The following is a 23,558-nucleotide window of genomic DNA, read 5'->3' as shown; positions in this document are numbered from 1 at the left end:
CACCCCACCTCTCCTCGTCCCCCCATCCCGTCCACCACATCATCTACTTCCCTAAGCCTCTGTACGTCGGGGGGACGGTGACGGCGGGGGGACCTGGCGATGGTACCCAGCCTCCGCTATCTCAACGTTACCCCGGGCTGATTCCTTAGCCTGCCCCTCCGTTACCCCTTCCTCCCTTTCCTCCTCACCCCCACAGATAACAGACAACACCACAGAGCAGACCTACAGTAATGTTGCTCTCCCGTGCAGTAATGCCATCTCTCCTCTCACCCACAGACCCCACAGCAGAGGGAGCCAGAGTTGCTGGCTGCGGAGCCCCTTGAAGGCGTAACATGGCCTGAGGTGGATGTAGACTCCACAGAAGCAATGACGATGCAGGGCACAATGAAATTCTTAATGAACTCAAGCCCATTATCTGAGGCATCCACCTCCCACCCGACCGGGCCTCTGCGGCAGCACCTGGCCCCCCACCCCGTCAGGAACCCTTCACTCACCCACATACCATAAATAAAATTACAGGAATGGGCGCTGCAAGTGCGGAAGAAGACACTCATCTCAGGTGACTCCAACCAAAGGTTCCTATGTGATAGAGGTGAATGTTTAAAAAGCACGTTCTGTAGTGGGCTAGAATAAATCTGGTGACTCACTCCTGTTGATGATTCGGTTGTGTATGCTTACGGGCACAAAGCGTCAAGCATGGGACCTGAAGGGCAAGGTCACCGATATGGAGAGTAAGGTCAAATCTGTCAACCGGGAGAATGAGGGTTTGAAAAGCACGATGGTCAAAAGCCAAACAAGAGAAAAGTGTGGCGCCGCAGATCAGGTACAAGGACCACTGCAGTCGAATATTTAACTTTCATCATAATGTGGTTTATAATTTGTCTTTTTACACACCATTACAGTTTTTCTCAATCGCTAAACCCACTATTTAGAATCAAAATTCCTTTCATCAAACCAACAGCACAGCCATCGAAACAGAAAACCATTTCTCTACAACAGTATACCATGTATCATTGATATCACACAAAATGCAGATGCTAAGCAGTGTTTTGCAAAACAGATCACACAACTCTCTAACTGAAGTTACAATTCTCTACACAAAGATCAAAAATCTTTTGTGTAACTCATGTCTAACAAAACAAAAATAATCTTCTCACAGTGGATAACACTTCCTCATAAACTTAGACCATAGCTACACTAATTGACACTTGATGTGCAAAATATGAACACTTGTTATCAGTCAATCACCCCATTGAAAAAGGTAACTCCATGGAATGTACTGTATACCTTACAGTAATGATGTTACATTGAAAACATTTACATGATAGAATTTGCATGACTGTACTTAAAATATTTGATATGACTTGCATAGCTCTTTGAGATGTTCATATGGGGAGGATTAGCTATAGTTGATAGGAGAGCAATACATTTTTACAGTCAGTAATTGTGGTCTTTTCCTTTTTGCACATTGAGAAATGTTTTTTTTTGTATTGGGGTGAATTGAGTACTTCACTTCCATGTAAATGAATTGCTCACAGCTGACATCAATGAATTTCCTATAGTAATTGTAATTAGTGAGAATCCTATAAAAGACCTCCCTCACTTCAGTAAGATGTTTGTGTAAACACAATGGCTGATCGAGTAGGTAGAGGAGCTCTGAGAGGAAGAAGGAACCCTGTTGTTCAGAGAGGAAGAGGGAGGGCTGATGTTCAGAGAGGAAGAGGGAGAGCTGATGTTCAGAGAGGAAGAGGGAGAGCTGATGTTCAGAGAGGAAGAGGGAACCCTCATGTTCAGAGAGGAAGAGGGAGGGCTGATGTTCAGAGAGGAAGAGGGAGGGCTGATGTTCAGAGAGGAAGAGGGAGGGCTGATGTTCAGAGGAAGAGGGAGGGCTGATGTTCAGAGAGGAAGAGGGAGGGCTGATGTTCAGAGAGGAAGAGGGAGGGCTGATGTTCAGAGGGGAAGAGGGAGGGCTGATGTTCAGAGAGGAAGAGGGAGGGCTGATGTTCAGAGAGGAAGAGGGAACCCTCATGTTCAGAGAGGAAGAGGGAGGGCTGATGTTCAGAGAGGAAGAGGGAGGGCTGATGTTCAGAGAGGAAGAGGGAACCCTCATGTTCAGAGAGGAAGAGGGAACCCTCATGTTCAGAGAGGAAGAGGGAGGGCTGTACTCTGCGTGGTGGAAGAGTTGAAAGGGGACCAATGCGAACAGTAGTTTCGGACAACACCCGTGCAACTATTGTGGACCACGTCATAAACCATGGCATGTCCCTCAGTGAGGCTGGCCAAAGGGTTCAGCCCAATATACGGAGATCAACAGTGGCATCCATTATTAGGATCTTCAGGCACGAAAATAGGTAAGCTACTGTAACCCTTTTTTACAGCACTTCATGCATTTCTATTTTGATGTAGGTTTCGATCACTGTTTTTATATTACAGTACATAACATTCTCAAGTATGTATTGATAGACCTGAAAGAGCACCCCGCCCTGGTGGCAGAGGAAAGGCCTTTACTCCAGAACAAGAGTCTGCCATTGTTGATATGGTTGTGGCCAACAATGAAATCCACTTAAGGGAGATTCAGGCCAGAATAATTGCAGAGCAGGATGTCTTCAGTAACATTCAGTCTATAAGTGTTGCAACCATTGACCGGGTGTTAAAGAGGCAACACCTCAGAATGAAACAGATCTATAAGGTTCCTTTTGAACGCCACTCTGACCGTGTGAAGGAGTTAAGGCACCGGTATGTACAGGTAAGGACCTCAATCACAGTGAAGGCTTGCCTATATTTTTAGTATGTCTCACTGCTTACAGTAATGTAAAACGGTCCTCTGTTTGTTTCATTTTCTTTAGCGAATGATGGAGCTGGAAGGCAATGCATTACCACATGTTTTTGTATATGTGGATGAAGCAGGCTTCAACCTCTCCAAAGCGAGGAGACGTGGGAGGAACCTTATTGGGCAAAGAGCAACAGTCTTTGTTCCAGGCCAAAGGGGAGGAAACATAACATTGTGTGCGGCTATCTCGACACAAGGCGTCCTTGCTCACATCCCGACTTGTTCCACCAGAAGAGAGGGATCCAGTGAGGTCGGTTGACGTGGTCATATGGGACAGTGTGGCATTCCTCTCGTGACGTGAGGGCATGGTTTGAGGCTCATCCACACATGGCCATGGAGTTCCTCCCTCCATACTCCCCCTTTCTAAACCCCATTGAGGAGTTCTTCTCTGCCTGGAGATGGAAGGTTTATGACCATCATCCTCATGACAGAATGCCCCTTTTGGACGCAATGAATGCTGGCTGTCGGGACATCTCTGCGGAATCCTGTCAAGGGTGGTGTCGACACGCAAGGAGATATTTCCCACGCTGCCTTGCAAGGGAAGACATACGCTGTGACGTAGATGAGGCTATGTGGCCAGACAGACGGCAAAGAGCAGATCAGTAAAGCTATATAGATCTCATTCTCTGCTTTACTGCTGATTTACATCATTTACCCATGTTATGTTTTTTCCCAGTGTATTGCTATTCATCTTTTGTTTCTGTTACGGTGCTCTTCTGAAAATGAGACAATAAAAACAATGACATAGTTACAGTAACAAACTGTTTTTCCTATATGTAACTTTGTTTCTCCCAACTTGTCAGTTTTCCGTTCAGTTTCCAATATCGATAGCTTGAGGTTTGTGTATTGATGATTGTAGTCAGTATTTAGTGTGCCACTTAGTAATGACTGTTCAAATAGTCTTCTCATGAGCTGACAAATGTTTGTTTTTGGAGAAGGTATCTGGTTTTGGAAGGGGTATTTTTAGTTTTGAGTGCCTTCGAGCACTTTGCAAGAAATTTATATTGTTATGGTAGAATGTGTTATTATGGTGACCGGAGTTTCAGTTATGAAAACACATTTGTCTCATTAGAGGACAATTTGTTCTGTTTCGATCGACTTATTCTTTTTTGTGACCAGTATTTTCAGTTTTGGTCATGTAAGTGCATTTTGCAAAAGATATTCAGAGTTATGGCAAGTGTGTTTCTGTTTAGATGGCTATGTTCTTGTTTTGAAGAAATGAATTTTGATTCTAAATAGTGGGTTTAGCAATTGAGAAACTGTAAATGTCCTTTGCTTTCTGTGATTGTTTTTTTCAGAAGCTCGGAGAACAAGGCTGGGAGGTGAGAGTGATGTCATGTAAAAATATATTTCCTCCTAAATATGCCGATAAGTCTTTAATTAAAATATGTTGTTAATTCATACCATTTTAAACACTTGAGAAATTAATGTGTCTGTCGCAACTTGAGGGGTATCTGCAACAGGTGGCATCAGCGGTATGTTTTTCATACGCATAACATACATTTTTTAACAAATTCTTATTGACCACTTATGAGGAATGTGTGTTTCAATTTATTTCAGGGTATAGATGTTAATGGCAAGCGAACAGCAGTCCTCCGAGGCCTTCCTGTCATCCTGGGTGATGAAAACAATGACTTCTTCAAGACTTGCTTTGTAACTAGTCTTTTTTCATCATTATTTAGACCCTCCAGAAAAACGAGGGCAAAAATACTTTATGCGATTAAACATGCGGGGTTTTATGTGATTTTATGCGGTGAAACTGCGGAACGTTGCAAAATATGCAAAATATGCGGAAAAACATTATCGATTTTTTTTTTATATATATTGGGCTGTCTTATTTACTCTCTCACACACAACCTGCCACTAACGTTAAACCCCTTTACTATTCAATTAAACACATTCAATGTTTATTTATTGTAAAAGCAATTGGGCTCTTTTAATCTCACACACACACCCCCCCCCCCCCCCACACACACACACACACACTTCTCCGCCTCATTCTGTTTTCATTTACTCGTTCGTTATCTGACCAGCTTCAATCTTGTAGACTACTCACTTCGTTTCTTGTAGCCCTCGAAAGGGTTTTGGAGGTTGATGCCTCGGTGAACGTGAGTTATTTGGCTTTCTTGTCCGCAGCAGCAGAAAGCATTTTCGAATGTTTGAATGAATCAAAGTGGGTCGTCCCCGTCGATTTTCTCTTATGCTCCAACACACAGTTGCACGGGGTGCAGAATAGTTTCCCCCCACTTTTTGCCCGGTCTTTAGTAGAAATGTTCGTGGGTAAATGAGATGGATTAGATTTTTTCATCTTGGTGTTTTCTCTTATCGTGTGAGCTCCACACGTTCATACAGTGTTTACATTCTGTGATGCGCGAGCTGATGACGTCACGTCAAGACGAGTTAACTTTTTTTTCTTAACTTTGTGTGGAAAAATGCGGGGATTATGCGGCCTTTTAGAAATCTGCGCCATTTTGCTGATTATGCGGTAAATTCTGCGATCGCAGAATCGTGTTTTTCTGGAGGGTCTAATTATTTAATTCTACGCCACAGGACGGCCAATCTATTTGATCCTGTCCCTTATGTTACATAAATACATTTGAGCTTTTGTTATGATACTGGCCAAAAGTGGGCCTTCAGCAGGCCAAGGTAAACTCTGCATTTAAAATGTTATTGTGGTTGTAATGTTACTGTTGTCTATGTTATAGGATTGTGATGACCTGGACATCTCCAACAGCTCCATCTGGATCCTTACAGTCATCCCTGAACACAGCCTGGCTTCACCTGACTCACTCCACCTTGCACCGCCAGCTATCGCCATCATATTGGAACGGAAAATGGTGATGGCCGACATCAATACTCTCCCAGATGCCATGTGCCTACTTTTTGGACTCATCTACGCCCTAAATTTGCAATACCCTCAACAACTAAAGAACACTTTTGAATACCCTTAGGGGAATTGTTACGATGGGAGGTCTAGGTGAAAGAACGATACGTGGAGAGAGGGTTTTCTTGCAAAAATAAACGGGTGTTTTATTCTTAGCCTTCATCATTATTCCACAGCACAAACAAACTGCATGCCTGGTGCTGCGTTCTCCAGCAAGGAACAAACACAAAGTGCTCCTTCCCCTTTCTTCCCAACCACATTTATAGGAGACTGCCCGCCTTCCCACTCCAACCTGGCCAATCAAGTCATGGTTCTGAAACCGGAGTGAAGGGTTTAATACAAAATTAAACACTGTTGTCTACATTTAATAAAACCCTAACGGCTTAAGTACATTCCTTATAGCATCAACATAAATATTATACCTTTAAAAACAACAAGGTCTGCTTAAAACGGATAGTTTTTAACCTAATTGACGCTCATAAAATCACACATTTCCTGACCAATCGCGTCCAAGACTCCGCCTCCCCCTTTGAGCACTGGGACAAGATGGCCTCCAGGTCTGAACAAAGGAAATGGTGATTTCTTGGTGCTTGTGTATTTTACAGACTGACAAATTAATTTAGATGCATTTTATTAGTTTGTCTATGTAAACTGTTTTTATAACTTTAACTGAAATAAAGACAACTCTGAAAAAACATGTACTACCTTTCTGAAAAAACAAATAGTTAAGACCATGTTAGTGAGGGAGTGCGCTTCATCACAGGAATTCAACAAACACACTGGGCGCTGCACTAGGTCAGAAACCAGAGGAGACTGAAGTCCACCGTAGCGTAGACGGACCACTTGTGGACAAAATGTCCTCTCCATTAAGGGCAGCTCATTCTGGAACAGCCTCCCAACTGAGATACAGATTGTCCCACTCAATAGTTTTTAAAGGTCAACTCAAAGAATGGATGAGAAACAACCAGACGTGCAATCAGCGCTAAATGCACTTTAACACAGGGGCATCTGCTCTTACACTTTATATGTCGTTGCTGCTCTATTCTATTACCATGGGATAAATACTTGTGTATGCTGCTCTTGCACTTTTTGCATATCATGTATTTGTTTTTGCTATGTTTGTAAAATGTCCTTTTCTTAAATGTTTTGTGTGAGGGACTGCAGATGGACTTTAGCTCAAAGCTAACATCTGGCGTATTTACGCTTGACACATTTTCTTTAAGTGTTCATTGATATGCATTGTCCCGGCTAAATAAACATTAAAATACAAATGAAATGTGATTATTACCATTTAAATGTCTTTGTTACAACAGCTTAACATTTTAAGTTCAGCTCACTTGAATGTTGAGGCAATCTGTTTCCTGATATTATCCTAGTAAAGTGAACTGCTTTGACATGTGAGGTTCACTTTTTATTATGAGTTGTGCTAATTTAACATCACTCAGATCTTTTCTAACCCTAAGATACTTTATTGATCCCAAGTTGGGAAATGTTTTTGTTACAGCAGCATGTACTACTGCACTTCAATTCAGAGGTTAACCTGGTATTTTTACTCCACTACATTTATTTTAGTTACTTTGCAGATTCTGATTAATGATGTGAAATATATGCAACCCTTAAATCTGACTTTAGTTACACCTGAGTCAAATTCAGGGAAGGGGATTGTCAAGGGCCAAAATAAACTATGCAATATATTAGACGTTCAGTACTTTGTCAGGCTTAATATTTATCTGTAGATACCCCCAAAGTTCTTATTCAAAATAAGAGCTTAACTTCAAGTATTCTTTAAAGTTTAAATAAAGCCTTAGTTTGTCTGTTTTGCACATCCTCCTATCTTTGGATGTCGTCCGCTAAACTGTTTTATGGTTGAGATCACAGTATCTTGATATTTTCTATTCTATATTTCTATCATTGACCTTCTACTTTCCCCCTATTTTGTATGTACTCTTAATATTAAAAAAAATTCATCAAATATAAAATATTCAACAAAATTCAATAACATGCTTTAACCACTAGGCGGTGCGGGTTCAAAAAACTGTCAAGTTTACAGTGTTAACACAATAAATTATACTTATGGTGACTTATCCGACCGGCCCAACTCAATGCCGTAAGTAACTGCTGCTAGTAAATTGTCGACGGGGGGGGGGGGGGGGGTCACTAAATGCCCCTGCACACACACACAGAATCACAGAGACATAAACATCGTCGGGGGTCACTCGTCGAGTATGACTGTCCTTCTTGGTCCTTGTGGGTCTTCAGGTGGGCATAGAGGCCGATTCTGGACCCGATTATTCTTGTGCAGTGTGGACAGGGGAATGTAGTGGTGGAGGGTTTGGGTTGGACCTGTTTGGTGGTTGCTCTCCTTCCTGAGTCTGCGTTTGTCTTGTGCAGCATGGCAGAGATCATCATTATATGCAGCACCCTCACGGACCCTCCAGGTCGCCCTGTCTGTTGCCATGTCTTCCCAAGCTTTCAGGTCTATGTGGCACTTCTTTAGGTTTGTTTTTATGTTATCTTTGTACCTCTTCTTTTGGCCTCCAGGGGCCCGTTTCCCTTTAACAAGCTGGGAATAAAGGACTTGTTTTGGGAGGCGAGAGTCAGGCATGCGGATAAAATGGCCAGTCCATCTGAGCTGGTTTTGGGCAATGGTGGGAATGTCAGCCTCCTCCAGGACGCTGGTGTTAGTGCGCCGATCCTCCCAACTAATCCTGAGGATTTTTCGGAGGGATCTCTGATGGTATGCCTCAAGTGCCTTTAAGTGCCTGCTGTATGTGGTCCAGGCTTCTCATCCATACAGAAGCACCACAGCTTTATAGACCAAGATGTTGGTCTTTGTTTGGAGGTCACGGTTCTCAAAGACTCTCTCCCTTAGCCTTGAGAAAGCCCCACTGGCACAGCTGAGGCGATGGTGTTTTTCATCATCAATAACAGCTTCTGATGATAGGAGGGAAGTAGTCCACATGTTCCAGTCTGATGTTGTCAATGGAGATGTTTGGGGGTAGGACAGGCGTAGGCCTACTGCTGTTTGGTGCTGGTTGGTGGAGGATTTGGGTCTTTTTTATGTTGATGGCTAGACCAAATATATATAATATATACATTTCTATATTTATGTATGCATTTATTAATTTATTCCTTAATTTATTTCCACATTTATTTATTTCTGTATTTATTTCCTTATTCCTGTATTAATTAATGTATTACCGTATTTATTAATGTATTCCTGTATTTATTCATACATGCATATATTTATTTATAGGCTACTTATGTCATGATCCGTCTTCCGTAAAAAACTGAAACCCTTTTACCTCCAAGCTGCATTTGCACCGTACCACCGTTTAGTGGCGCTGTTCACCCGCCATTGTGGCCCTTTCTCCCTGCCTTCCTCACACTGTAGGCGGTGTGTAGCTCTTTATTGTTCCAGTAGAAAAGCTCCATGCACGGTTTCCCCACATTTGTTGCAATGGCTACCGAGCAGAAACCACGTCCCACCTGAGAGGGAGCGGCTTGGCTGCACAAAAAAGGACTAAAACCGAGCAAAACTTCCAGCACCGAGTGGGAAATAAAAGCTCTTTACTGAGGGACAATCTGTGGATCCTGAAGACAGAGAAGAGGGGGGTAAGGAAATCATGCTATCCGGGTTATAAAGCGAGGTTACACGGTGTATATATAAACCTCACTTACTTGTGATTTAGCCACATTTAGCCACTCCAAAGGAAACGAGTGTTCAATGAGATATCTTGAAGTGTAATCTCGCTTCCATTGCAACCAGCCTGTTCATTTTCCTAATCGGCTGAGCTCCAGCTTTTACTGTAAGCTTAATCATAGACAAGGATCTCCAATAAAGTGCTTAAAACGTTAACACGCATTGCAACGTTTCTCACTAACTTAACGTGTGGTTTCACATCTTTAACGTGGCATTTACTTCGGGTGATGTTTGTTTTTATATCGTGGATTTTCATGTTGCTTTAATTTCCATTCACCAAACCTCACAATAGGCTTGTCATTGTCATCACATGCATATTAATGTTGAGCACACACACACACACACAATCCGTCTCTTGGGTGTGATCAGGTTGCTTTAGCCATAGCCTAAAGGATTACTCCGCTAACCTACATCCTGGGGCATTGCACGCTGCTTTTAAAATAGTTTATTTCACTTAAAAAGCTGCTGCATGTTGTGGGTTATGTCCCTCTTTCTAGGTTTTGTCATAAACACTGACCATCATACCCTGGAGGATCTAAATGGCACCTCTGAGGTGACAAACAAACCTCCTTTCATTTATTGATCTCTTGGGGGCATGTGGTCTTTTTTGCACCGCCCCCCATTTCAGAGTGAGGTCAGAGCACAGGGTCAGCTTTGTCTTAATGGTTGGTGGAGCATGGGGGTTAAAAAGATAGATACCCTTTATTTACCTTTTATCTCTGGCTCTTCTAATCGTTACATCAGTGTAAAAATAATCTTTATTAGTGTGTTTGAGGGTTTAGGAAGGAGGTGTTTTTGGACAAATCGATGATGTAGATGTTGCTTCTTCGAATATAGGGTTGTTGTCAATCGATATATCATCCGTGACATTCTCTATTCAAATCAATATCACACCCATACCATTTGGAGAATTGGTGTAACATTCCCTTTCTTTTATTCTCACACACACGCACACACGCACACGCACACACTCTCTCCTCCACCATTTCTAGAAAGATGTTTGTGTAAAAACGTAATGGCAGAACAGATGGCAAACATTTCTAATTGACAGAAATATATTCACGACATTGCCCTTTCGCCAATTCTCTGTTTGAATCAATATCACACCCATAACACTTGGAGAATTGGTGTAACACTCCCTTTCTTTTATTCTTTCACACACACACGCTCACGCTCTCACACACACACACACACACACTCACGCTCACACACACACACACACACACACACACACACACACACACACACACACACACACACACACACACACACACACACACACACGCTCACGCACACACACACACTCTCCTGAGAGCAGTAGAGCAGCTTAATGGCTCGCCGGGTGCAGAGTGTCACTTTGATAAAACGTCGTACGAAGCTCAGCCCATCGATCTGTCAAGAGCCGTGTTGTGTTTCGGCCTTGATCTCTTGTCAGGTTGTAGCTGTGATATTTGGATTTGATCAGTAGCTTTTTATTTAATATGATCCTCCTGTTGATGGGTAACACACACAGGTAATGGATGAATTCTCTCCAACGGTGTTGTGCATGTTAATAATGTCTCCGAACTCATTTGCATTGCATTTGAACCTTTTGATATTATCGTTCTTGACTTGTTTTTGGATTACTTATTGACTTTGGGACTCACACTGCATAATATGAGGTAGGGCTGCTCGATTATGGCAAAAATCATAATATCGATTATTTGGGTCAATAATTGTAATTGCGATTATTAAATGTGATTATTCATTGACTTTGAAAACATCCATTTATTGTACTTTAAAACAAATACAAATAATAATTTGAACTTTTTAACTGTTGAGCTATACGTTCAGGGTAATCAACTGAAAAACCGATAAAAAATAAATTATACATTCATGTCTACATTTGAATAAATAATATCAAAATAATAAATACCAACAAACATGTTGCAGTGCACTGTCACAACCTGAAAACTCCTTAACATATAGCCAACATTTTGGTTCAACATATTCCACTCACTCCACTGGGTCAATAATTGATATCACAATTATTAAAAACGATTATCCATTTACTTTGAAAACATCTATTTATTGGAGAAAAAGCATTTGAACAGTATGTTTTTAACAGTTGATTACCCTGAACTTTAAGTATAACTCAACTGAAAATAAAAAAATCGTTTTATTTAGATTACGTTGTTTCCGTAATCGTTGCAAGCCATAATCACGATTAAAATACGATTTAATTGAGTAGCCCTAATATGAGGGTCATTTACTGAATGCAACCATTCCCAAAACGTTTCTCAGTGAATGTAGGATCTTTTCCAAGTGATGACAGATGGACTGGGAATAGCAGAGTCACTTTTTTCACATATTTTCTTGTCATAATACCAATCCAAATTCTGTCTTTACTAAACAATAGACCTATTCCTGAACGATTCCCTCTGCTTTCTTGTATTATGAGATTCTAACGTTGTATAGACAACTGGTTCCAGCTTTTTAAATGTGCCTTTTAGTCTTTTAAACCAGTTTGCGTGAAGAAAGCTGAATATATTTAGGGGTTTTGGTCAGAATAAAGGAGATATTGGTATTATAAATTACATTTTAAAATGGTAAACCTACAAATTAAGCTAGGTTAGTTTAGCCCTGTGGGAGTAAAACCCACATGTCCATCACATCCCCTTTTGTAGTTAAATTCTTCCTCTTTTAAATCACCATTTCTGTATTTTGGGCATCACAGATTTATCCACTGCTGCTCGTCAGGCCTGTTTCAAAACTGGCGAATGTTGCTTATTATGCAACACCACAGGATTTACCCAGTTTATGTGAACTTCAACATATTTAATTTTTCATTTGTTTGAAATAATTAAAACCAGATTTGCCCTGTTAAACATAAAGCCTTCTCTGTTGATGCACTTGTTTACACTTGCGCTCACATCCGATTCCCAGAGCCTGGCTTCCCTCTCACAAACTCTTGGGAAACTTTCAGCCAACACCAGTTCAAAGGCTGCGAAGAGGCCTCGTTCCCTTCGAGCTTTAAAGCTGGACGCTCCCACAGTGGCTTCCTTTGTGCCCGTGTGATCTGTATTCCTCTCTACTAACTCCATTAATAATCCCCAGAAGAGCCCCTACTGAGGAGCTGATGAAACTCCGGCTGCCAAGTTTCTACTCTTTGGAGATAAAGTGGAATTATTCTCCATGACTTGAATCAACCCGGTCACTTTTGATGCTAATACTTTTATGCAGAGGTGGGAAGTAGTGGAGTACAAACACTTTGTTACTTTACTCAATTACATTTTTTAGGTATCAGTACTTTACTCCACTACTTATATTTCTGACGACTTTCTACTTCTTACATGTTGAACTCAAATACCTGTACTTTCTACTTCTTACATGTTGAACTCAAATACCTGTACTTTCTACTTCTTACATGTTGAACTCAAATACCTGTACTTTCTACTTCTTACATGTTGAACTCAAATACCTGTACTTTCTACTTCTTACATGTTGAACACAAATACCTGTACTTTGTACTTATTACATGTTGAACTCAAATACCTGTACTTTCTACTTCTCTCATTTTCCAAACAGGCTGGTTCCTTTAGTCTGAATGTGTGTTTGGTGGCGTGATCATTATTATTCAGAGTCATTGCGTGCCTATTGATTTGAACACGATCCGTGTATCCATCATTTCCTGGTCTTCTCTAAAGAAGAGGGACCAATGGAAACGTTGTCATGTTGCCGTTGGTCACCATGGAAACATTCATTAGCTAACAATGACATTATTGTTCTATTAATATAAAGGGAGGTCAGGTACTCTTTAAAACAGCTGCTAGTTATGGGTACTTTTTACTGAAGTACATTTCAAAGTTCTTTACTTTGACTTGAGTTAAGAAGTTTAGTCAGTACTTCTACTTTTACACGAGTATCTGTACTTCTACTTGAGTAAAGGATGTGTGTACTTCTGCTTTTAAGTAGCTTGATGTTGGAAAAGTATACTATGCACTCTGTACTCTTACTGTAGTTGCTGTTTTATGTTTGCGGTTTTAAAAACACTCTTAAAAAGCCCTCGCATTAACCCTACATGCTGCTTAAATGATGAGTGAGTGCAGAGAGGCTGACGACGTGCAACTAACCAACACTTCTGTTTGCACAGTATGATCCACTGATGTTTGTCAGGGTAATTGGCACCTTCTTGTGAGTGAATAATGAGGCAGTGTTTTGCTTTGAGAGACCAAAAGGCAGTAGGGTTTCACACCAGAGGTAAAACTTCTTCTTTTTGTCAAAGCTTGATTCTCTGGAAGATACCAAACGACTGATAAACAACCAATACCGTGTTCCTTTCAGTGCATCGGGAAGTAGAGCATAAGAACAAAAGGCTTTTTCCCACAGGTGTAATGAGTAACTTGAATGTCAGGTCCTTTTTTTTATTGTCAGGTCACTTACCCAGTTTCCAGTTTCAGCTTTTGTTGGTTTGCAGGTGGAGGGATTAGTAAAAGATGGCGTGTTGAATTCTGCAGAGATTCAGTTCTCACGTTGGAAATCAAACACTAGATTAGGTTTGAAAGAGAGAGGCGAAAATACAGATTATTACACATGTTTTAGGGCAATATATCTTTGATTCAGGAAAGAAGAGCACTTTCAATCAGGGGTCAGAGGTCAAACACCCTGGAGCTTGTAGACATGTGCCATATCCGGGGCCTCTTCTTTTGGACTGTGCCTATCTGAAGACCCTGCTGTACGGTTACACATATTTTCATTATCTCATTATTTGTTCAATTCATCGAGGAAATAATTGCTTTTTAATGTACAAGCTTCTTATCCCTAACGCCCAAATAAAGCCTTGAAGATGCCTCTCTTGGCTCGCTGGTCGGAGATGATTATTTTCTTTTTTTGATTAATATTTTCAGCCCCTTTCCCTTAAAGACGACGGGGCACAGCGCCTTCACCAATGAGTCATTTAACATCCCGTCTTTCAGAGAAATGACCGTCACTCTGTGGATTTTAAAGATAGTCTCTACAAAACACCACAAATTATACAGCAGCTTTTATTCTCCAGATGTGGGCAAAGAAAGCTTGGAGACTTGGAATCAACCTGATGACATCTGTGTTGAAATATGGACTTTGATGAGGATGCTCAGGAGAGGAGGATTTGAACATGTAACTACTGAGAAAGATCGAAGCACCGCCCAATGGATCCCTAATGACGTATTGATTTATCGACAAAGCGATAATGACCCAATGTGTCCGAACCAAGGACAAAACAGGAATTGGAGGGATTTAATTATCTGTCTTGTAAGTACACCTCCCATTCCTTCCCATAGACACCAGTGTGTTTGTGTGTTGGCACAATTCATCCCTGCGTTGCCCACTGACTGAAAACATTCCTCAGCCCTGATGTCACCAACCATCTGAGGGGATATTTATTGTCTGAGGTTGAGGTTTATCAAGGGTGGGATGGAGGTGGGGGTGTCTGAGAGAACAGAGAGGAGAGGGGGGGGGGGGGGGGTGGAGTGTCTCCGCCTCCATCTTTTGTGTGTTTTCAGACCGTATCTCATCTGCTTTGATTCGTGTCTGAACTGGTATTGAAACAGTGCTCTGTTTGGTTTGAAGGATATCCCGTGTGTGTGTGTGTGTGTGTGTGTGTGTGTGTGTGTGTGTGTGTGTGTGTGTGTGTGTGTGTGTGTGTGTGTGTGTGTGTGTGTGTGTGTGTGTGTGTGTGTGTGTGTGTGTGTGTGTGTGTGTGTGTGTGTGTGTGTGTGTGTGTGTGTGTGTGTGTGTGTGTGTGTGTGTGTGTGTGTGTGTGTGTGTGTGTGTGTGTGTCAAACTCAAAAAGTGTAGCTGCTGTAGTCTGTGGTTTAAATACACAGTCATGTCATCATCCTGACCTATAAAGAAATCCACACTGAAGACTCACTGACTAAATGTCTTGGTGGTTTTTTCCTACATTGTGCAAGGCCAATTTAATCTAGACTGAATAAACGTCAGCGCATTTCTATTTTCTAATCAAACACAATGTTTTCCATGTTGGGAATGTATTTGAACATACCGGAAAGCTGCTCTGTTTTCTAAGGAAATGTACATTTTATTGTATTTCTTTCTCAGAAAGTCCATGTTTTGTATCTCAAAATACATTCTGTTCAAATACAGGAACTCCTTATAAGGAAATTGTGTATATATATGCACACAGGATGCGATGCTATTTAGGATAGATGCTGGGATGTGAGAGGGAATGCTGGATCCTTACAGCTTAAAAAGTGCTTGTTCTCAGGAGACCAAAATACCCCAAATCACAGACTCAACACATTATTGGCTTTGCTTGCTTGAAGCGCATAGAAAGACACAAACTGAACCCCAAATGTTGAGTAAGGCAAGTTTATTAGTAGGGATGCACGATATTGTTTTTTTGAAACCGATACCGATAACTTCCTGCTTCTCAAGACCGATACCGATAACCGATAATAATATAATATATATATATATATATATATATATATATATTAAATGTACCTGTAGTTTTTGCACACCTGGTGGTAAAAAAAAGACTAGTAGTGAGCAAATGACATGAGCATTACTACTATGATCAAAACAAAGCCAAGAACAGTTTTGACTCTTCAAAGTAACCATATTTATTTCCCCAAATAAATATAATTGAGTCAATCAGTCAATGACAAGACCCTTTTTCAAAAGCCTCGTCGATAGGTAAAGCCCCGGTGCCTTTGCAGCTGGCTTTGGATTCGCCGCTAGTTTAGCAGCGCAGGCGTCTTCGTACGCTTTTAACACACCATCGTAGCGATGGCGATGTTTCAGGTGACTAATCAGGTTGGAAGTATTATAGCTCGTTGCCTTTTCCCCTCCTCGTGGAACTTCTGCATTGCATTTGTTAATACAGATAGCAAGCGACCTATCTAACTCTGAAACTTTGAAATAGTCCCATACTACCGACGACATGTTTGTTTACTGTCCTGGCTTCACGGCCGCACACCATTTACGTCACAGCCAGGCATGAGTTAGGGAGCGCTGGATTTGGGAAAACTCCCCTCTTCCTAAACCACTAATACCACAGTACTGGCAAAACGGGAGGAGCCGAGTGAAAAACAAGCGCCCCTCATCCCAATCCACCCACACCGCAGTATTCTTTTCTTTTTTTTTACCCAAAAAATATATTGTATATTATCGGGGCTATTAATACTTTTATCGGGTTTATCGGGATGACGTCATAATTCCTAATATAGGACCGATAATTATCGTGTACCACTATTTATTAGTATAGCACTGTGCTTAAGAGAATAAGAGCATTAAGAAATAGTGCATCAGAAACACATTATGGAATGGCATTCAAAAACAGTCAAGAGACGAATAAAAAACAACTGTTCTTTCTATTTTTCTACGTTCTTGCACTATTTGATTTGTTCCATGTCCTATATATATGTTGCACTGTTGGAAGAGCCTGTGACATTGACTTATCTACACTGTAGCTACTGTGCAAATGACAATAAAGCCTTGAATTGAATCTTTAATTCTAGGCAGCATCTTGATCGCCCGTCATCATGGTGGAACCAGCGGAGAGGCCTTCTGCAGCCGGACAGCGGCTGAGCGCTCCGGATAGTTTTGGGATTTCAACGTTGGAGCCTGGCCACCGTCCTCCTGCTCAGACTCCTCCAGGAAGACAGGTGTCCATACGGGTCCAAATGCTCGACGACACACAGGAAGTCTTCGAGATATCGGTGAGTTATGTGTGTTCTTGTTGTTGTAAGAGTACAGACATAATCCTCTCTGCAATGACATGACCTGTCACTTGTTACATACTCAATACTGTGGGCAATCCCCACAGGAGCACTTTGGGGTGAAGAGTCTCAGGGACACAACGACATGCTGACTGCAGTGGGGTTTGAACCCTGACTCGAACACCAACACACAACCCACTGCGCCACACACCTCCTGTCCGCAATGTTGAATGAATTTGTTTAAGGTGACACAAGATATGAGACGTACAATCGGGTTTTAAGGATAGTTCTCTTTGCTCCATTGACCTTTTAGTCATATCTCCACTTTATGGGGCGCACAGGAAGTGGCATAAAAACCAGCTTCCTGTCTACACTGCAGCTTTTGCTCTCAATCTGTCTTTTCGCTCCCAACTCTTTCCCAGCCTCTGCTTTTCAAATGGCTGATTCAATGCTAACCAGTCTCTCTCTCATGATGCTCTATGCTATTATGGTTTGTAATAAGCAGTCCTCTCCCTTGGGTCACTATCTTCCCATCATTATGGCCTTTATCCCTATGCTCTCATTTGCTTAGTAACAAACACACATAACTGTATTCTTTGTAGAGGTCAGTATTCACCGTCATCCGGCTTCTTAAGTATTTGCATGTGTTTTGAATCCTTGTATTTGAGTGAGTCTGTTTGGATAAAGGCGTCCTCTGAGAGCAGCTTTAATGAAGTCGTTGCTGCCGTGCACTGGTATGTCTTCTCCGTGTGGGAGTTGTCTTGTGTTTTCAGAATTAATGGCCGCAGCAAATTGACAAGAGAGCTTGGTTGTTGTGCCGGTGATTTGCAGGCCATTCAGAAAAACCCCAGACGCTGTATTATCAGCTTAGTTTTTTTGTGATGATAATTAAGAAGGATTGCCTCAGCTGGCTTTTCTAAAACATCCAGAGCTGCCAGATCCAGGAGCCCTAATTGGCTCTTGTGGAAAATGCCAGGAATGCATGTGGTTGTTAGTGTGTCAGTGCCTCAGGACGTGTCTGTGGACGGTTTGACAGACAACTGGGATCTACAGGTGTGTGTGTGTGTGTGTGTGTGTGTGTGTGTGTGTGTGTGTGTGTGTGTGTGTGTGTGTGTGTGTGTGTGTGTGTGTGTGTGTGTGTGTGTGTGTGTGTGTGTGTGTGTGTGTGTGTGTGTGTGTGTGTGTGTGTGTGTGTGTGTGTGTGTGTGTGTGTGTGTGTGTGTGTGTGTGTGTGTGTGTGTGTGTGTGTGTGTGTGTGTGTGTGTGTGTGTGTGTGTGTGTGTGTGTGTGTGTGTGTGTGGTTATCCTAAATTATAGGGGTGTAACGGTACCCGTAACGAAATTATTCGGTACGGGCCCTTTGGTTAGGTACAAGTGTACCTAACGAACATAACGTGAAAAATTGAGAACGTGAACGACTCTTTGGAAGTAATCTCAGGTGCTGCGTCAGCATTCAGAGTAATTTGCTCACATTGGGTTCAACGCGTCATAGAGCGAGCAAGTCATTTCATTGGACGAGAGGCATACTATATGAGAGCAGGGATGCGTTCAAATTTAGTCAGTAATTTGAGGAAATGGTGAACGCAGATAAAGTTGAGCTCGAAAATCCTCCAGCATCATTGAAGTCTCCGGTTTGGGAACATTTTGGTTTTGCAGTTACGTACAAGGATAACGGACAAAGACAGGTGGACCGAACCAAAGCTGTTTGTCGGCGTTGTTCAACTAACATTGGTTACGCGGCAATACATCAAACTTGCACACTCATTTGAAAAGGCATCACCCGAACGTGAATATCACCGGTACCAAAAGAAAAAAAACTGAAGTGCAAACCCAACTCCCGCTAGCATATAAGCCTCCACCACTCGCAACAAGTTCAGACCGAGCCAAAGCTATTACAAACGCCAAATATCCTTATGTTGCCATGTTAGCAAAGCGCTACCTGGCTGTATCTGCTACCTCTGTCCCTAGAGAGGGTGTTCTCCACAGCAGGAGACATTGTTAGTGCCAGCAGATCTGCCCTTTCAGCAAGCAATGTGGACAAGTTCATCTTTCTTTAAAAAAACAATACAATGACAAGCAAGTCCTAATGTCAAGCTGGCTGCTTAGGTACGAGTACAGTACAGTTCAAATACAGATTATTTCAGTTCATCTAAATGCTGCACCTTAATGTTTATTTATTATATTTTGTATTTATTTGAGTGAATAGTTTAATAATTAAAAAAACCACAAAAATATTTTATGTTTTGTGATAATTTTTTCTGCTGAACCAAACCGTGACCTAAAAACCGAGGTACGTACCGAACCGAAATGTTTGTGAACCGTTACACCCCTACTAAATTGACTTCTTCTCAATTTGTGGTTCTCCACCAAGCAGAGTAGACCTCTTCAGACCCCATTGTATATATTTTAAGTGTGTTGTTTTTATGAGTTTTAACTCTTAAAAACTGTAAAGTGTCTTTACGCACTCTATGAATAAAATCCATTATTATTATTATCATGATTTCTTCCCCTATCCCTTCCTTTTTCAGACAAATAACAGCAAACAACACATTAAACAAGAAACATCAGCACAGAACGATAGCTTGTGCACACACACACACACACACACACACACACACACACACACACACACACACACACACACACACACACACACACACACACACACACACACACACACACACACTCTTTTCGTTGCTGTTGCAAAATTGGGAACCAGCAGAGGACCAGACTGGGAATAATAATAATAACAATAGCGTGAGGATGGATGGAAGGGAAAGAGAGCTGAGGAGAAAAAGCCTTGAAAGTGAACCAGCCAAATGAAAGACTTATCTGTCAGGATCAGAATACCTTTATTAGTCCCACAGAGGGGAACTGTGCTTATCACGGTGAAATAAGGGAGGCATTGTCTCTAAAGCTTGACTAAAAAAGTGTCTTTCTCCTGATACAGTGCCTGCCGTTGTGTTTGTGCAGAAGGTGTAGTCTAACGTGTGAATCCAAAGATAAGCCTGCAGCTCACACTAACGCTGGCGCTAGAATCGGGCATTTTGTCAACACGGTTAGGAAAACATTGAAGGCCAGATCAGATGTTCTAAAGCTCTTTATTGTTCTCATACTGCCTGTGCTGCAGCACCTCTTTTCACCCTCTGTCTGAAACCAGAGTCTGCTCTGATTGGTTAGCTGGACGCCTCTGTTGTGATTGGTCAACCTCTTAGAGATGTCCCGCCCCTTAGTCTATCATGTACAATGTGTTGGAGCGCTAGCCAATAGAAGCTTGGGTGTTACATAGTGATGTCCCTTTGTAAGACCATTATTCATCCTCAAACTTGAGTGCCCTTTTTGACATTTCTGGTGTTTATAAAATCAGCTGTTTCCTCAGGCTCTCAGCCGGGAACGCAGGACAGACTCTATTAGCCAGATTCCCATGGGAGGTAACGTGGAATCCATTATCCAGAGAGTTGTATCTGGACCTCTGTTATTAGAAGCACGGAGCCCGAATACCATTCAAATTTAATAAAGCTTTTTCCTCTCATGGAAAGAAGCAGGCTGTCATGTGTCTTTTCCTCTCAGCTGACGTTGAGAAAAATGTACATTGTTTGAGTAAACATAACATGAATTAAACATTGCAGAGAGACCTTGGCACACACTGCATTAGTGGCAAACACACACACACACACACACTTGGAAACTCCATTATTGATGTGGAAGTGTGTGTGAGTGTCGTCAGTAACTCCCACCTGGTGAATAATTGAAATTGAAGTGTGTGTGTGTGTGTGTGTGTGTGTGTGTGTGTGTGTGTGTGTGTGTGTGTGTGTGTGTGTGTGTGTGTGTGTGTGTGTGTGTGTGTGTGTGTGTGTGTGTGTGTGTGTGTGTGTGTGTGTGTGTGTGTGTGTGTGTGTGTGTGTGTGTGTGTGTGTGTGTGTGTGTGTGTGTGTGTGTGTGTGTGTGTGTGTGTGTGTGTGTGTGTGTGTGTGTGTGTGTGTGTGTGTTTTCCCTCTGAGGTTTTGATTGCATGCTTTATGATCTGCTTGAACTTGTGTGTGGGAATAAAGGAGGAACAGATACAGGGGGGAGGGTTAGATCCACTTTACAGACAACATCATTTGATAAACCACCCGTCCCTTAGGGGCTTTGATAGATGAGCTACAAGTCCCTTGCCATATTATGCACACACACACACGCTAACCCTTTAGCTCCATTGTGCAGCCGCTGACATTTCAAATTGATCGGCCTTTGTGCTGTCGGCCAACGTGGGAGTAAATGACACATGTGGAATGAGCTTATATTAAACCATCTGGGAGCTTTTATTTTGAAACACAGCTTCTATAGAGACTCTAAAAAGGCCAAATTAGCATCTGGGAGCTTTTATTTTGAAAACCCAGCTTCTATAGAGACCCTGTTTAGCTCAATATACCATGTAGGAGCTTTTATTTTGAAAACCCAGCTTCTATAGAGACCCTGTTTAGCTCAATATACCATCTAGGAGCTTTTATTTTGAATACCCAGCTTCTATAGAGACCCTGTTTAGCTCAATATACCACCTGGGAGCTTTTATTTTGAAAACCCAGCTTCTATAGAGACCCTGTAAAGCTCAGGATACAATCTGGGAGCTTTTATTTTGAAAACCCAGCTTCTATAGAGACCCTGAAAAGGCCAAGTTAGCATCTGGGAGCTTTTATTTTGAAAACCCAGCTTCTATAGAGACCCTGTTTAGCTCAATATACCATGTAGGAGCTTTTATTTTGAAAACCCAGCTTCTATAGAGACCCTGTTTAGCTCAATATACCATCTAGGAGCTTTTATTTTGAAAACCCAGCTTCTATAGAGACCCTGTAAAGCTCAGGATACAATCTGGGAGCTTTTATTTTGAAAACCCAGCTTCTATAGAGACCCTGTTAAGCTCAATATACCATCTGGGAGCTTTTATTTTGAAAACCCAGCCTCTAGCCCAACCTCCACAGCTGAAACCTTAGCTATTGTACCCCAAACAAGAGCAGAGGAAATTAGTTTGTGATGAGTCTGTGAATTAGGATGCACAGAACCAGACAGCTACGATTCTGTCCAGACTAAAAGTCCCCGAGTTATTTTCTAAGCTTTGAGAAGAGCAACACACTTTTGACAAGAGTCAGCTGAAACCTTCAAATTGAATTTGGAGTTGTTTGTACGTCCTCTCTTGCAGCATTTTGCCCTGAAGCATGTTATTTCCACCATTTGTGTCTCTTTTTATTGAGTTATATCTACAATGGAGAGGGGGAAGAGATAAGATATGAGAAGCTTGGAGCCAAACTCTGATTGTGTTTCTTTATGACTCCTAAAGTTGGCAGCCGTGGTTTGCATGTGTGGGTAGAGCCTAGGTGATGTTTAAGGATTGTAAACGTAGTTATTTCAGGGTGAGGCTCGCACACTGGCTTTGTGATCTCTGCTGGTTTTATGGCACTTCTTGTCGGCATGGCAGAGACTTTTTCTTCTGGTCCTTCAAGTAATCTCTCCACTTTTGCTTTCTTGGAGGCTTTACAGAACTAACAGTAGCTTTGGCAGGCATCATTCATCATCATCCGCAGAGACCTGCTCCGTGTGTGTGTTGACGTGTGTGCGTTGAAACCCCCCAATGTCTTCTCCATCCAACACAGTAACATACTAAACCTATATGGGCTCACAAGGGTCACATTAAACCATGGATGTGTGAGTTTATAGGCCAATGTGAACTTGTATACACAGTGGAAGTGCATGCTGCAACCTGCCCTGCAATTCAACTGAGTCTTAAGACCAGTTCATTCCAGTGCTATTAAAATAAATATTGGATTAGGTTTGCAGATGTAATATCCTCCCAGTCATGAATGTATCATTTATGGGAACAGGGAAGGACTGAATAATGTATTGTTTACTTAAGCATTTAAATACATCTCCACAGAACGGCAGTATGAAAATGTGGCATTTGAAACTTGACCTCCTGCTCAACTGTCATTCTAATTTATTATCTAGGCACTGCGGTCCTGTTAAGCTTTTATTTTGAAAGTACAGCTTCTATAGAGACCCTGTAAAGCTCAAGTTACCATCTGAGAGCTTTTATTTTGAAAACCCATCTTCTAAAGACGCAATATAAACCATCTGGGAGCTTTTATTTTGAAAACCCAGCTTCTATAGAGACCCTGTTTAGCTCAGGTTAGCATCTGGGAGCTTTTATTTTGAAAACCCAGCTTCTATAGAGACCGTTTAAAGCTCAAGTTAGCATCTGAGAGCTTTTATTTTGAAAACCCAGCTTCTATAGAGACCCTGTAAAGCTCAAGTTACCATCTGAGAGCTTTTATTTTGAAAACTCAGCTTCTATAGAGACCCTGTAAAGCTTATTATACCATCTGGGAGCTTTTATTTTGAAAACTCAGCTTCTATAGAGACCCTGTAAAGCTTATTATACCATCTGGGAGCTTTTATTTTGAA

General features: G+C 41.7%; 2 protein-coding genes across 9 annotated transcripts in view; both read left to right on the top strand.

The window, feature by feature from the left end:
• Window positions 1–4: 4 nt before the first annotated feature.
• LOC307031253 (uncharacterized protein) lies at window positions 5–5,869 on the top strand. 6 transcript variants are annotated; one of them, XM_079668202.1, is made up of 4 exons: window positions 5–559; window positions 2,847–4,152; window positions 4,391–4,483; window positions 5,536–5,869. In XM_079668202.1, exons 2-4 carry the CDS (start codon window positions 4,096–4,098, stop codon window positions 5,779–5,781), a joined length of 396 nt encoding a protein of 131 aa, XP_079524328.1. In that variant the 5' UTR covers window positions 5–559; window positions 2,847–4,095; the 3' UTR covers window positions 5,782–5,869. The 6 variants fall into 6 exon arrangements, 2 of the variants coding, with proteins under 2 accessions (XP_079524328.1, XP_079524327.1); XR_013805893.1 differs by lacking the exon at window positions 5–559 and adding an exon at window positions 1,936–2,746 and having other exon boundaries at window positions 4,391–4,448; XM_079668201.1 differs by lacking the exon at window positions 5–559 and adding an exon at window positions 1,936–2,746.
• A 3,193-nt stretch (window positions 5,870–9,062) lies between these two features.
• The window catches only part of LOC307031366 (FERM, ARHGEF and pleckstrin domain-containing protein 1-like), a 62,605-nt gene continuing 48,109 nt past the window's right edge, over window positions 9,063–23,558 (top strand). The window contains exons 1-2 of one of the 3 annotated variants that reach the window (XM_079668434.1): window positions 9,063–9,329; window positions 16,920–17,120. In XM_079668434.1, the coding sequence (XP_079524560.1) occupies window positions 16,944–17,120 (177 nt within the window). In that variant the 5' untranslated portion in view covers window positions 9,063–9,329; window positions 16,920–16,943. Of the gene's footprint in view, window positions 9,330–10,782; window positions 10,931–16,919; window positions 17,121–23,558 lie in introns of those variants that run through there. The other 2 variants (XM_079668432.1, XM_079668433.1) reach the window with 2 other exon arrangements.

The sequence above is a fragment of the Notothenia rossii genome (assembly GCF_949606895.1).
Source record: "Notothenia rossii genome assembly, chromosome: 3".
Classification (NCBI taxonomy): Eukaryota; Metazoa; Chordata; class Actinopteri; order Perciformes; family Nototheniidae; genus Notothenia; species Notothenia rossii.
The sequence above is the reverse complement of the archived record's forward strand: the minus strand, read 5'-3'. Positions and strand labels throughout refer to the sequence as shown.

Coding starts and splice junctions, on each gene's coding strand:
- LOC307031253 (XM_079668202.1), top strand. CDS start 4,096: ATGTCCTTTGCTTTCTGTGATTGTTTTTTTCAGAAGCTCGGAGAACAA. Junction 4,153..4,390: donor TCGGAGAACAAGGCTGGGAG/GTGAGAGTGATG, acceptor AATTTATTTCAG/GGTATAGATGTTAATGGCAA. Junction 4,484..5,535: donor ACTTCTTCAAGACTTGCTTT/GTAACTAGTCTT, acceptor TCTATGTTATAG/GATTGTGATGACCTGGACAT.